We start from the raw sequence: 14,221 nt of genomic DNA, 5'->3' as shown, positions 1-14,221 counted from the left end.
CACCATGGAGGTGTGAAAAACATGGGAAGATGCTTGGAGGACACTCCTGCCCAGACACAGGCATGGAAGCGGGCGGCGATGTGCAAGGACAGCAGTGAAGGAGGAGAGTTTTGGAGTGCGTGGGGCTACTGATGAGACCTTCACAAGTACCCTCAAAGGCAGCTGATGTTAGAGGGGAATCCCAAAAGAGCTGCTCATGAACCTGCCAAAATCTGCTGGTGTTAGAGGGGTATCTCAAACGTGCTGCTCATGAACCTGCCTCTGTGGCAAGGCCCTGGCTAGGGAGAGCCGGGGTGGCTGCCACCTCGCACAGGTGAGGATCCTCGGCTCCCAGCGGTTATTAGTGCAATACAACAACCGGCGGCAGCATCCCCTCCACGGGCAGGAGTTAAACCAGGACAGGCACCCCTGAATGCCAGCAGGACGGGATGCCCTGAAGGCCGGGAACCCCTCGGGGGTCGGGGCCGCCCCGGTGCGGCGCTGCCGCTGGAGGTCGCGGGCGAGCGGCGCGGGGAGGCGGCAGCGCCCGCTGCGAGCGGAACCGGCGGCCCCGGGCGGCTCCGGCAGCGGCGGGCAGGGCAGGGCAGGGCAGGGCAGCACCGGGGCCGGGCAAGCAGGGCAGGGCAGGGCAGCACCGCCCCGGCGCGGCGCGTCCCGGCGGCCGGAGGCGCGCTCGGCGTGCGCGGGGCGAGCGGGGCCGATGGAGCCGCCCGGGCGCCGCCCGCCTCGCCAGCGCCCCCCGCCCGCGCCATGAGGCTGCCGTAGCGCCGCGGAGCCGGCGCAGCCCCGCCGAGCCGCCCCCATGGCGAAGGAGAGGAGCAGGAAGGCGCTGGTGGAGCTGCTCCAGCGGCCGGGGAACGCGGCGTGCGCCGACTGCGCCGCCCCGGGTAAGGGCAGGGGAGGCGGGGGGCGCGGGAGGCGGCTGCACCTGCCCCTGCCCGCAGCGCACGGTACGGCACGGTACCGCACAGCATAGCATAGCATGGCACGGTACCGCTCAGCACAGCATAGCATGGCACGGTACCGCACAGCGCGGTACCGCACGGCTCGGCACGGCAGCGACGGGGCGCGGGGCTGTGCCGTCTCCGGAGCCCCGCCGAGGGTGTGCCCGACCCCGTCCCCACGCGGGGGATGCAGCGCGGGGGATGCTCCGGGGCTGCTGGAGGGATGCGCTGCGCTCCCCGCGCACCGGCCCCACCGGCCGAGGTTCCCCCGTTCCCCCGGCCCAGCCCGGCTCCTCGGGCGGCCGTGAGCGCTGATGTCATCCCCGCGGGTCCCCGCGGAATGCAGCGCTGCCGGGGCCGGGAGCGGTGCGGGCTCTGCCCTGTCTGCACCGCGTCCCCCGTGTCCCCTCGGCCGCTCCTGCCCTGGCAGCGAGCAAACACCCGGGGACAACCGGAGGCAGCGCTGCGGACATCCTGCCCAGCAACCTTTGCCCAGCTGCCATCGATGGGTGCCTGCGCTGCGCAGGGAGCGGGGTGCAATGGCTGTACACGTCTGCGTGTGCCGAGGGGAGAAAATCTGGGTTGGGAATGTCTTCTTCGCCTTTTGGATGGTGAATTTTTTGGGGTCGGGCCGTGGTGTTGTTGCTGAGCAGAGTCTGCGTGGGGTAGTGGGATCTGTCTTTGAGAACAACCTTAGAAAAATTGCAAAACAAGTAACTTTCCTGTTTTTAAAAATAAAAAAAAATCACCATACAGAATAACCTAAATTTATATTCGCTTGAGCAGGATGGCTCTGAGGAGGGGTATAGAAAGGATGTCCTTCTCAGCCTCTGTCATTCTATAGGTTAAAGGAAAACCCAGCACTTCAGCTGAGCCCTATTTTCCCAGCAATTGATTTCTTTAGGATGTCAAGATCTATTGCATACCGCTGTCCACCTCATACCATTCCCGGCGGTTTTACATCCCTGATCTGCATCCCAGGACACTGCAGTTCACTTTCAGACGCGTTGTGTCCTCCGGTTCCCAGCTGGAAAGGACAAAGAACTTTGGGCACAGCGTGAGCGGCTTTGCAGCGCCGCCTGCTCCCACCCATCTGCTGCTGTCTGCCTGTACCAGCCACCTCCGAGGAGCCTTGCTGAGCACAGCCTGGGCTCCCCGAGGAGGTGTCTGCCTAAATTGTTCCTTCCTGGAGAAAACTTTGCAAACCCCGGCCGTTTTCAGATCAGCAGGGTGATTCTCCCTCACCCTGTGGGTGTAGAACATAAAGCCCCCGGGCAAAATGGGAAGCTTCTCGGCATCACCAGGGTGGCGATGGAGCTGTAGGTAGATAAAATAGCTCATATCAGGGTAAGGAGGTTGTTGTTAAAGGCACCAAAAGGGCTTGTAAAAGAACAGAACCGTGCTTGGGTTTTGGTGACATTTGCATACAGAGATGTCTTAGTGAATGTGAAAGTCAGAGAGGAGAATTTGGGCCAGTGTCTTTTGTAAGTCAAGATGTGCTATATTAACATCACTCAGCCTCTTCTGAACCCTCGTGGCTTTGCTTCCTTAGGGCCACCTCCCTGTTCATCAACCCAATTTCTGTAGCGACTGCTTTGCTTCGGGTTCTTTGGCAGAGGAGAGCTATTCATGGTGCTGTAATGTGCTCCTCTGCCTGGGAGGGACAGGAAACTTGAGATGCCCTGGGCTGCTTGACACGAGATAATAACTTGTGTCTGTAGGTAGTGTAGGAAATATTCAGCCTGGCTGGGCAGGTGTGGCAGGCCAGCTCCTTCTGATGAGGTAATGCAGCAGAGGCAGGATAAATATCCAGAAAGGGGTGCAAGAATGTTGTTTGCTGAGAAGTGGGGTGCACAAAAGGATAAAGGTGGCAGCTGACACTGGAAAGGTACCAAAGCAGGGAAAAAGAAGCGAGAAGGAAGGAAGAGGGAGGGTGTGGAATGAACAGAAATGAGGGGAGCAGGGCAGAGCTGTGCTTTCCCACATGTGAGTATCACCACTGGGCTGATCTGCTACAGCTGGGGGATGTCCAGGATCAGGGTTTGCTATTGCTGTTTCTCAGGTGGGTGAGTGCCTTTCCCTGAATACTCTGTTAGTACAGGATCCATGATAAGAGGGAGCCATTTAGCTCAGGGATGCTCCTAACAAAGAATAGGATGGGTTGGAAATGTAACAGGGGAAAGAAAATTTTGTTAATCACTTTAATTTATGTATTTGGAAGCCAGCTGGGTTTTCTTTTTCTTTTGGAAATATTTGTTCGCGAAATCAGCCAGCCAGTGAAAGTTTGTTTGTTTTTTCCCTTCCCTGCTGTCAAAGAGGGTTATTTTCTTTTGTTACTGCTTTGGCATTTGGGAGAGGCTCAGTAGCCAGAGCCCTGAAGCCACAGCTCGTCCCAGGTGTTCTGTGTCCTGTCACAAAGCCCTGGTGCTCTCAGCCTGGCATGGCTGGGCTAAGCTGTGACCACACAAAAGGCAGAGCCAGGCACAGACATGGGGCATCAGGGCAGGATTTCCTGCTGGGCTGGGTAAATAACTCCATCCCTGCAGGATGAACCCGTCTCCTTGGGGACATCTGGGCACAGCCTGCTGCTTTGCCAGAATTTGCCACTCAGTCGTGGCTGAGGGTTGGTGAAGTGGCCAAGCCCTGTAGGGCTGCCCTGCTCAAGGTGTGATTCCTTCAAGGATGTGCCCACTTGCACCTGGGTGGAAATGGGGATTGAAGGTGGTGCTCAGGAAGGTCAGATCTGGGTCTTCCCCAGCACCTGGGTGTATATCTGGCAAAAAAAAATAAAATCTCTTGTGTGAAACCAGAGGTTTCAAACAGATTCTGAGGGATGTCTGAGGTGGAGAGAACAGTCTGGCCATGGCAGCTGGGAATGCAGAAAGGATGCTAAAGTAGAAAGTGAAAATCAGGGTGTAAAATAACTGAGAGATTACATTTTTCACCAGCAGGTTTTTTGTGTTTGGAAATTTTTTTTAGATGTTTATTAATTGCATTTTTATAAAACCTTAAATTGCAAAGGAAGGCTGTTTTGAATAAAAGATATTTCAGTTGCAGAAAATGTCATCGATCTGTAATACATAATGAGGCTGCCTTGGTTACATCTTGGGGACTGAATTCTGGGGTAGGAGCCACTAATAAAGTCATTAAATGGGGCTTTGGGTCCTCTGTCATTACACACTTCTGTCCCCTGGGTGTTGTGTTTTTTGTGGGTTTAAAGCTGTGCTCTCTCAGTGAAGACAGCATGGTGAATGCAGCCTTAAGTGCAAACTGAGCACTGTTACTGAATTGCTGGTGTGTAATGGCTCTCTGTGCATTAGAATAATCTTTTTTTCTTCAAGACTAATGTGGCAGTTCAGCCTTTCCTTTTTATAAATGATTCTTTGTCTCAGGCAATCTTTCCTCACATCATAAGACGGATGGTTATCTCAGGGCATGACAAGACCTTGAGTATTTCTCTCTTTATTTTTCTATGACTTAGGCTCATGTTTCCATGGAGTGAGAATTATTTTACATTGTAGGAGGACAGAGAGGCTCTGAAGACAGAAATGGAAATCCCATCAAAGCAATCCTGCAGTTTAAACCCTCCAGCAGCAGTTTATATGGCTTGTTATCATTTTATCTTTCTTATTTGGGATGGATTACTGGGCCGTGGATCCTGGCTAACACTGCCCTCTGTGCCTGAGGCCCCGAGGGGGTGAAGGATGGAGGAAGAGTAGATGGAGGAGAGTCTGGAATTGGAGCTTGGTGCTGCAGAGCCGAGCAGATCTGGTGTGACAGTGCCTCTGGAAGCCTGAGGTGGTTGTAAACACCTTTTCCTCCTCAGTCCTACAGCAGGTGAAGCTTTTCCACTCCCTGGATGTCAGCAATGAGGGCGGTGATTACAGGGAAACGCCTGAGCGCTGCTTGATTTGCTGAGGATTGAGGAGGGCACTGGTTTATCGCAGCCTCTCCTCCCTCCATCCTGCTGCTGAAAGCCCAGGTGGGGAAGGTGACAGAGCCCCGGGTGCTGCCCAGGGCTGCCCATCCCCTCGGGGGCTGATGGGCTCTGCCTGCAGCTCTTCCCTCCCTTGCCCCCACTGCCTCCCACTGGAAAGCTGTTCCAGATTCTGCTGCTCCAATGGTGTGAAACGGGATTTTCATCATCCAGCTCAAAGTGGAAACTTGTTCCTGCACCTCCATTGTCCTCTCACTTAAAAACTGAATCTTTCCCCTTTCTTTCCCCCTTTCTTTCCCCCTTTCTTTCCCCCTTTCTTTCCCCCTTTCTTTCCCCCTTTTTTCCCCCTTTTTTCCCCCTTTTTTCTCCCTTTTTTCCCCCTTTTTTCCCCCTTTTTTCCCCCTTTTTAAAGTTTTTTCCTTTTTTTTGTTTGTTTGTTTTTTGGGGTTTGGTTTGGTTTGGTTTTGGGTTTTTTATGGTTTTTTTTTTTTTTTTTTTTTTTTTGTCCCTGGGAATCAGCCATCCCTTCTCCCCAGCTGTAAGCAGAGAGAGTAAGAAGGGGAAAAAAAAAATTAAAAATCCCACGGCAGTTGTGTTTAGCTCAATGCCACTTTCTGCAGGGGAAAAAAGGGCTTTTTGGAACAAAGGAGGTTTAATGTGATGGTGTTTTTTGTCCAGTCCTGGTGCCTGGGCTGCAGCACAATCGTGGGCTGCACACAGTGAGGGGGGACTGCTGGGACCTGCCAGCTGGATTAAAAGACCTTGGCAAGTTCAGTGCCTTCACTGAAAAATTTTCCTACTTAGAGTTGGTGGGAGGTGGTTTGACTTGAGTGTTAACTCTTTTATTGTTATTTTTCAGCATGCATGACCAGGGTGTGTTTGTCAGCCTCCTGATCCTTCCCCAGAGTAAACAGCCACAGAACTTTGGTGCTGAACACGAGGTTCTCTGGCTGGGGCAGGGAGGAAATGAGCAGCAGGCAGGAAAGGCTTTGTGCTTGTGTGGGTTGCTCTAAAATCCCTGTGGTTCTGCCCTGTATCAATGAGTCCCGTTTCCAGTGCAGGGTAAAAGAGGTTTTGTGTTTCTGGAGAAGTCTCTTTGCCACCTCAAACAGGAGAGGGTTCAGGAAAATCCACTGGATCTGCATCCCAAGCCAGGACCAGCTCCCACCAGCTGCAGTGGCCGGGATGCAGCAGGGTCAGGGCATCCTTTGTGTGCTGAGGATGTGTTGCTGTGCATTGGCCTCATGTTTGCCTTGGTCATCGTATTCTGTTATAACTAGTGATAAATGTGGTTTAAGGCAAAAGGTGGAGCAGGAGCATCCAAATTTTGGGGCTCTTTCAGTTCTTGCCCTTTTCTGCTTTGAGCCTGTTGCTGCTCTGCTTCATGGGATTTTGGATTGATGGCATCTAGGGATTTTCAAACTGGAACCCCATGTTTATATTCTGGATACAGGAAACACTGATTTTTAATTTTTTTTTTTAAATCCATTACCATCCAGCTTCCAATCTCTTTGATTTCTATAAGTTGTCCTGTGTCTTTTGTTGTTTTTTCTTCCATAATATTTTCTGTGCCTATCCTTCATTTTTTTATTTTTCCCTAAGTTCAGGAATGCTGGGCTCAAGCTGCAGTGTTCATGGTTCACTGTGCTGCTTTTCCTGAGGCTTCTGGTGGTAAAAAGGGCTGGGTGGACAAGTTAATTTCTGAATTTAGCTGACTTTAAAGCACACCAAGTGTTTTAGTTTTGTTTTGGGTGCTTCTCTAATCTCTGGCTGTGCCTTTGCTTTCAGATGAATGAGATGGGAAAATACCAGCCCAGTGCCCTTCTCATGAGCTTAGTTTAGCTCTGTTTGTTTCTTTAATTTTTAAAATGAAGCTGACTCATGTCTTAATTTTGAAAGGCATTATGATCTGTTTATGAGTTACCAGGAATCTCTACCACACTGGGCAGTGAAAGCCTTTTAGGGCTGGAATTGGTCATTCAGGATCAGAGCCTTTCTGCACTTACAGCCGAGTATTTGCTTTAATGTTCCCGTTGTTCCTCGTTCATTTTTATTCCTTTTGGCTTCAAATAATGGAATAAAGTAATTTGTGTGGAACTTGGGCATGTGGAGGGTTTTCATTAGGCTTCACTGCTGTTTGCTCAAAATTCTGGAGGCTTTAGGAAAAAAAACATCTTTTTGAGCAATGCCCAAAAAGCCCAGATTATGACATATTGCCATTTCATTGCACTTTTTTGGCTCATGCCCAGATAGAATAATAAAATTACTGAGCTCTCAGTAATGTCCAGCATGGAGAAGGTGTTCCAGCTGTTGAAGTGTCCAGCAGCAAGGGGGATTTCACCTGTCTGTGGAGGGCTCCGCTTCCATGCAGCCTGGGGTCAGTGGCTCACTAAACTAATGGTGTAGCCTAAAAATTCAGTGTTTTGTGAGAAAATTTATTTTCATGTTTGATAAGATGTTGTCTTATCTCTGGTGCAGTCGTTGGAAGGGTTGGAGTCTGTGATAAGCCAAGGCTGGGGATCTCTGGTGTTGTCCCTGAGCTGAGAATTTGTGCTGGAGAGCAGAGGGAGGGTCCCTGATGTGTTTGGGGAGCAGAGCAGCCCCTGAGAGCCCCAAAGCCCCAGAAAGGCTCTGCAGGAGCATCCCTGCAGTGCTGGCCCTGCCTGGGGTGTGTCACAGCCCCTCAGACGCGTGGGTGAGGCTGAATTTCCCTGGTTTCTCTGGAAATGGTGTCACGAGGGCAGGCAGTGGGGCAGAAGGGGAAGCGGCCTTGGCAGAGCCCCCCAGGAGCTGGGGAATCCTCCACCCTCTGTGGCAGGGCTGGGGCACGGGGAGGTCGCAGGGCAGCACCAGCCCCAGGGCTGGCAGGGCTCTGCAACCCTCTGGGATGCTCAGAGGATGCTGAGAAATTCCTCTTTCCTTGGGAGAAATTCCAAATTTCCTTGGGAGAGGGGAAAACCTGCCCTTGGCTTCCAGCTGCAGCCTGGGAAGGTCTGGGCTGCCTTGTTTTCTGTTGGATGTCCTCAGCTGGAAGAGCAAGAGTGTGACGGTGCTCACAGGGGTTCTTGGATTGGGGAAGAGATGAGGATCTGACTCCATGTTTCAGTACGCTGATTTATTATTTTATGATATATATTATATTAAAACTATACTAAAAGAATAGAAGAAAGGATTTCATTAGAAGGTTAGCTAAGAATAGAATAGCAAAGAATGATAACAAAGGTTTGTGGCTCGGGCTCTGTGTCCGAGCCAGCTGACTGTGATTGGCCATTAATTACAAACATCCAAGATGGGCCAAATGGGCCAATCACAGACCCACCTGTTGCATTCCACAGCAGCAGATAATCAATGTTTACATTTTGTTCTTGAGGCCTCTCAGTTTCTCAGGAGGAAAAATCCTAAGGAAAGGATTTTTCATACAAGATGTCTGCGACACAAGAGCCACGAGAAATCTCAAATTGTGGTAAGGGTGATGTTTCAGAGAGGCTTGCCCTGGCAGATCAGTTTGTGCTGGGGGTTCTCACTACCCAGCAGTTTTTTGGATGGGGTTAAGTTGGTACCTGAGGTCTTTGAACTCTCCTTCTGCCTGGTGCTTCCCTTGGGACCCTCAGCAGTGCTGAACCTTGGGGTGTTTTTGTGGCAGCAAGTTTGGAGGGCCCCAGGCTTTGATTACAAACGTGTTTGGAGATGTGAGGACAATATGATGAATTAGAGCACAGAAAGTGCCTGAGCATGCAAAACTCTTGGTTCTTGCTGCCAGCCCAATAACTGGGCACAATCCTTGAGGTTGGAATGAGAGGGGTGCATGATGTGGGATGGGGTGTGAAGCTGTGGGATCAGCAGGGTGGGCAGCACCAGGCCCTTGGATCAACCTGACTGGTTTGTGCTTGCCAGGCTTGAGTTGTAATCACTGGGGTCTCTGGTGAGGATAGGAGACCCTGTGAAATAGAAAAATCCATATTTGTGTCTGACTTGTGCCAGCCTGGGAATTTGCTCCCCTCTCCCTTGTGAGCTCCCAGCTGTGTCTGATGAGAATCCTCATTCAGCACTGGGCTTTGCATCTGAGCAGAGCCACCTCTGGGGGACTGAACTGCCCTTCGCCAGGGTGTGCTGGGGGCCCTGCTGGCTGTCCCTGCAGAAAAGGCTGGTGGCTGTCCCTGGTGGCTGTCTCTGCAGACAGGCAAGGTGGTGGCAGCCCTTGTTTCCCCCTCAGAGCTGAGCTGCCCCATGCCAGCCTGCTCCCTGCACTGGCACAGCCAGAGCATTAAATATGGATAAGGAGGAGGAAGCGCATCCCCTTGCCTTTTATAAATAATTGCTGTGCTATGGGCAGTGAGGGTTCAGTGGGGAATAAAGGGATGGTGAGGGGCTGGGAGAGGGGAAAACCTGCCCTTACCCCATGCCAGCCTGGTGCCATGGGGTGGCTGAGGGGCTGCCAGCCCTGTGGTTTTGGGCAGGATGCAGGATTTGGTGCCTGCCTGGGGTGACCTGCAGTGAAACTCATGCTGCTGGGGCACAGCTGGGGCTGCAGGCACTGACATTTGCCTTGGATTCAAACAAAGATCCCTGTATTGGCTGCATTGGCAAGGCAGTGCCAGGGACACTGCTGGATGTGCCCTGCCCCTGCCCTCCTCCTGTCCCTCTGTGTCCCTGCTCCAGGGAGGAATTTGGAGGCAAGGGATTCTGTTTACAGTGCTTTGTGTGAGATGTCAGCCCGGGGCTGTAAACACTGGGTGGTTTTGCTCAGAGAAAGTACAGAGCTACCACTGGTGGCATTTATCCAGTGAGGCAAGGGCTGGAAACCTCCTGGCATGGAGGGCTGGGCTGCTGGGAGCTGCAGCTGTGGGAGGAAAATCTCAGTGTGGAGCACATGTAATAAATAAATAAAAAGGGAGCAGTACAGCAGCTTCCTGAGCTGATGTGGTTTCTGTTCCATGCAGTGTTCAGATGGAATTTCCTCATGAAAGAAGGATATTCCCCTCTTCTCTTCTTGTGAGCATGGAGTGAGCTATGGAAGTCTTGGGCACATGCAGCTGTCTGTGTATTGGGGTTTGGGGAATAACAGCTGCAGTGGGGATTGCAATCTGTTAATTGTTAGTTTAATTTGTATTCCTGTCAATAGAAACATTTATTTTCCTTGTCTGTTTACCTGATGCCTTTAGACTCGGGGATATCAGACCTGGTCACTCCTGAACTTCCCTGCCATGCCCTGAGCTCCTGACCCCCCTGCCATGCCCTGTCTCTGCCTCCCTCCTGCTGCCCTGAATCCAAAAGCTCAGTAAAATGCAATTCCCTCTTTCCTTTTTGCTTGCAGACCCGGACTGGGCATCCCACAGCCTGGGCATCTTCATCTGCCTGAGCTGCTCGGGCATCCACCGCAGCATCCCGCAGGTCAGCAAGGTGAAGTCCGTGCGCCTGGACGAGTGGGACGATGCCCAGGTGGAGGTACGTGCTGCCCCTGCCCTGCCAGGGCTCTGCCAGGGTCCCTGCCAGGCCTTTGGGCTCTTCCCTTCCTGAAGATGCCACAAGAAGTGGGGTGTCACAAAGCAGGTCTAGGTGGTGAATGTGGGAGCGAGGTTGGGGCTGATTGAAGTACAGCACCCATTTTGTGAAAGATTTCCCCACTCCTATAAGGATATCAGTGAAATGGCATATAAAAAATACTAATTTTTAATGAGTTGTCTTCTCTTTTTTCTTACAATGAATTGTCTTCTCTTGTTCCTTTCTTCTTCTCAATGTTTCTTACAGACTAGACCTGTCTGCCTAGTCCACCACCCCTGCCCAGCTCAGCTGTCTCTGGCTTTGTTCCTCTTAAATTCACAGCTTGGAAAACCAAACCCTCACAGTATAAATTCTCTCTATTTATGCCCCACACCTGCCTGGATTTCAGTGGTGCTGCTAAAGGCACCCAGGAAACCTTTCTGCTTTCACTGCTGGTGTCTTCAAAGGCATGAAGGACTCTACCAGTCACTGATTTCTGTCTTCTATGTGTAGAGTTGAGGTTTTTCTGAAAGCTGCACCTCATGGAGTTGTGTGTTTTATCACAATAGGCCTTAGTGTTCCATGGGCTTTTCCTTTCCTGGTATTTTTTGGGGGGAATAGATTGAGTATATAAATGTGAGAAATTCAAAACCATGACAGTAATAAAAAAAAAAAAAAAAGCTTTGCTGCTTGTTGTGTTTGTATGCTTGGTATTTGACACAAAACAAAATGTATTTAGCATGGCTGCCTGGAAAAGAATGGGGTTTTTTACACTTATAAAGGGAATTTCAATAAACAAAATGTATGAATTAGGAAAGAAGTAGTTTTCTTTGCTGAGTTCTCAACCAGCCATTTGTGTATCAGAAGAAAAGGTGGGCTGTCAGGGGAGATAGAAACATTATAGATTTATTTATTGGAAAGGAGGGCTGTCAAGGGAGATAGAACTTTTATGTGTTTATTTGTTTGTTTATTTATTTATTTGTCTATCACTTCAAGCTCCTTCCTGAGGTAGCTGCAATGACTTTGCAAAAACAAACTCATGCTTTTGGCGCAAGTGATGTGATCTGAGGCACAGGATGTGTTGTCAGAGGCAATCACCCTGCTGGAGCTGTAGCACATGGAGACTAAAAGCCAGTGGGAGGTTTTTTCCCCTGGTTACCTAATCCCCATTTGGATTCCTGGGATCCATCTGATTCCCAAGCCTGGGGGGGAAATGTCACTGTGTGCTGCCTCCTGCTCCTGTGGGATGATGCAGGTGGGGCTGGGACATGTCCTCAGCATCATTTTAATCTGTAGGACCCCTAACAATAATAATCAATATTTATTTGCAATAATAACCCATATTTATTTGCAATAACAACCAATATTTATTTGCTATAATAACCAATATTTATTTGCAATAATAACCAATATTTATTTGCAGCAGCCCTTCTGTGCACAGTCCTGGGTGCACCTCTCAGTAAGAGAACAGGTCCCCCATCCCAATAATTTTATTGCTTTGTAGAAGTAAGAAAATAAAAGAAAATACTGTTTAAATTTTGTTAATTCTTCCTGGTTTTTTCTCTTTTTACAGTTTATGGCCTCGAATGGAAACAATGTAGCAAAAGCAAAATATGAATCTAAAATGCCACCGTTTTATTATAAACCAACGTATCTTGACTGCCAGTAAGTAAATACCTCTGCTGGTAAACAACATTTATTTGTTTGTGCAGCTGCAGCCTCTGCAATACTTTAGTTTTAGCATAAGATTTTTTTTTTTTTGCCACAATTGAGGTTTCATTTATAAAAATCCTGAAAATGTTTTTCCTTCTGCACACATATGGTAGAGTCTATGCTACGTGTGGGATCCTATTTAATAAGTACAGTGAGATGATGCATGGGAGTCAATAGTTTGCCTGTTCCCCAGGCTCTTCCAAGTTTCTAGAGCTGCAAGGATGCCAATTTCTACCCATTGATTTCCTCTGTCTTTTCAAACCCCCCTTCTGCAGCAAGGCAGAACTTGCTGATCTGCTGGGTGAGATGCTGGGTTATTTGTAATGCAGAAATACTGAATGGGGGTTTCTGTTGGGTTTTTTTCCACCTAGATGAGAAATAATCTGCTCCATGGAGGCAGCTGAAAGGCTGTGTGGAGTAACCTCCCTGGCGAGCTGGGAGCAAGGAGCTGAGCAGCAGAACCTGCTCTGCCATCCAGGGAAAAGGGGATGGACTGAATTTGGCTTTTAGGGTCCAGCCCTGCTGTATACCAAGGTGTTTTTATTTTTGTGTGAGTGGGGCTGCCTGGCCTGGCAAGAAAACAGCATCCATTTATGCAATGTTCTGAGCTCCAGAATCCCAGCAGTCTGGCTGTGCCATTTTGGGACTTGTGTGTGCTTGTCATGTTGGGGTTGGAGAAGCAAGATTGGCAGGAGAAACAATTCTGGGGGGTTTTGATTTTGTTTGCTCCCAAGTGTCAGTTAATCCAGTCAGATGCTCCTCTCTGATGGTGCCCAGCTTGCCCAGGAGCACAGTCCTGGTTCTTTCCATTGCCTGTCACTGAGGAGTGCAGAGCTCCTGCTGGAGGAGGAGCAGGGCAGGTCCCTGGGGTGTCCTGAGATGTGGGTACCCATCACACCTGGCCCTCCTTGCACAGGGAGAGGCAGCAGGAGCTGCTGGAGCAGCCTGCAGAGCAGGAGCATCCCCATTGCTGCTGCTGTGGGCTGGCAGCAGGGTCTGTGCCTGGTGCTGTGCCCTGCTTGGCCAGTGCAGCCCAGCCCCATTGGTGCTCTGCTGTTCCCTCCCTCCATCCTGCAGAGCTGTGTCACTCTGGGGAGCTCTGCCAGGCACTGGCTCAGCTCCAGCCAGGGCTCTGTGAGCTCACAGGGACCTCACTGGGGCTGTGTGAGCTCACAGAGACATCAGTGGGGCTGTGTGAGCTCACAGGGACCTCACTGGGGCTGTGTGAGCTCACAGGGACATCAGTGGGGCTGTGTGAGCTCACAGAGACATCAGTGGGGCTGTGTGAGCTCACAGGGACATCAATGGGGCTGTGTGAGCTCACAGGGACATCCGTGGGGCTGTGTGAGCTCACAGGGACATCAGTGGGGCTGTGTGAGCTCACAGGGACCCTTCTGGAGCTGTGTGAGCTCGCAGGAACTTCACTGGGGCTGTGTGAGCTCACAGGGACCTTACTCGGGTCCATGGCTGATGGAGCAGCATCATGCTGGGCTGGGAACCTGTGAGGAGCAGGGAATTAAAAGGATTTGTTGTTCTTGGTTATTTACTGATTCATTGGGAGGCAAGGCCAATCTTCCTGGGAGCAGCTGGAACACAAATTTCTGACCCTTTTCTGGTCCCAGCTTCTTACTGGGACAATTCCCGGCCTACATGGCCTGGTTCGTGTGCTCAGCCTGGAGCTCTGCCCTGCTAGGGGTTCTCTGGACATGACAGCAGGATGCAGTGGGATGGATGTGACCTCTGAGAGGAGCAGGGAATCCCCTGACACTGCTGCAGGACACTGTGGGCACAGCACACCTGTCTCAAGGATGCTGTGCCCAGTTGTATTTCTCTTTCTCTAGCTCAGGGCTCTCTGTTCCTCTCAAGATGCACGCTGAACAAGTGCAGGGGAGTGCTGCTTTCTCCAGGGATGTAAATTTAGCTTTTCCCCCGCCTCGCTGCAGTCCAGTCACTGCAAGAGCATGAGCTGTTCCCAGCCTGCAGCCCTGGGAAGCATCACCATGGGTGACACCTCCATCCAGCACTGGCAGTGATTCCAACCATGTTCTGCAGCACTGAGAGCTTTTGGAGCTTCTCATCCCAGCAGCTGCAGTGCCTGGGCAGCTCTTTGTTCATTGGAAGCCTGTTAATTTTATAATGCTGTTTC

At 50.8% G+C, this 14,221-nt stretch overlaps 1 protein-coding gene across 1 annotated transcript in view; it reads left to right on the top strand.

Annotated features, from left to right (window-relative positions):
• Positions 1-744: 744 nt before the first annotated feature.
• ADAP1 (ArfGAP with dual PH domains 1) overlaps positions 745-14,221 on the top strand; it is a 47,726-nt gene continuing 34,249 nt past the window's right edge. The window contains exons 1-3 of the mRNA XM_054271036.1: positions 745-887; positions 10,196-10,326; positions 11,936-12,027. Of these exons, the coding sequence (XP_054127011.1) occupies positions 803-887; positions 10,196-10,326; positions 11,936-12,027 (308 nt within the window). The 5' untranslated portion in view covers positions 745-802. The remainder of the gene's footprint in view (positions 888-10,195; positions 10,327-11,935; positions 12,028-14,221) is intronic.

The sequence above is a fragment of the Melozone crissalis genome, unplaced genomic scaffold (assembly GCF_028551555.1).
Source record: "Melozone crissalis strain CALT ecotype California unplaced genomic scaffold, PUWL_Pcris_2 ptg000012l_1, whole genome shotgun sequence".
In the NCBI taxonomy this organism is placed as follows: Eukaryota; Metazoa; Chordata; class Aves; order Passeriformes; family Passerellidae; genus Melozone; species Melozone crissalis.
Note: the sequence above shows the minus strand (reverse complement) of the source record. Positions and strands in the feature narration are given on the sequence as shown.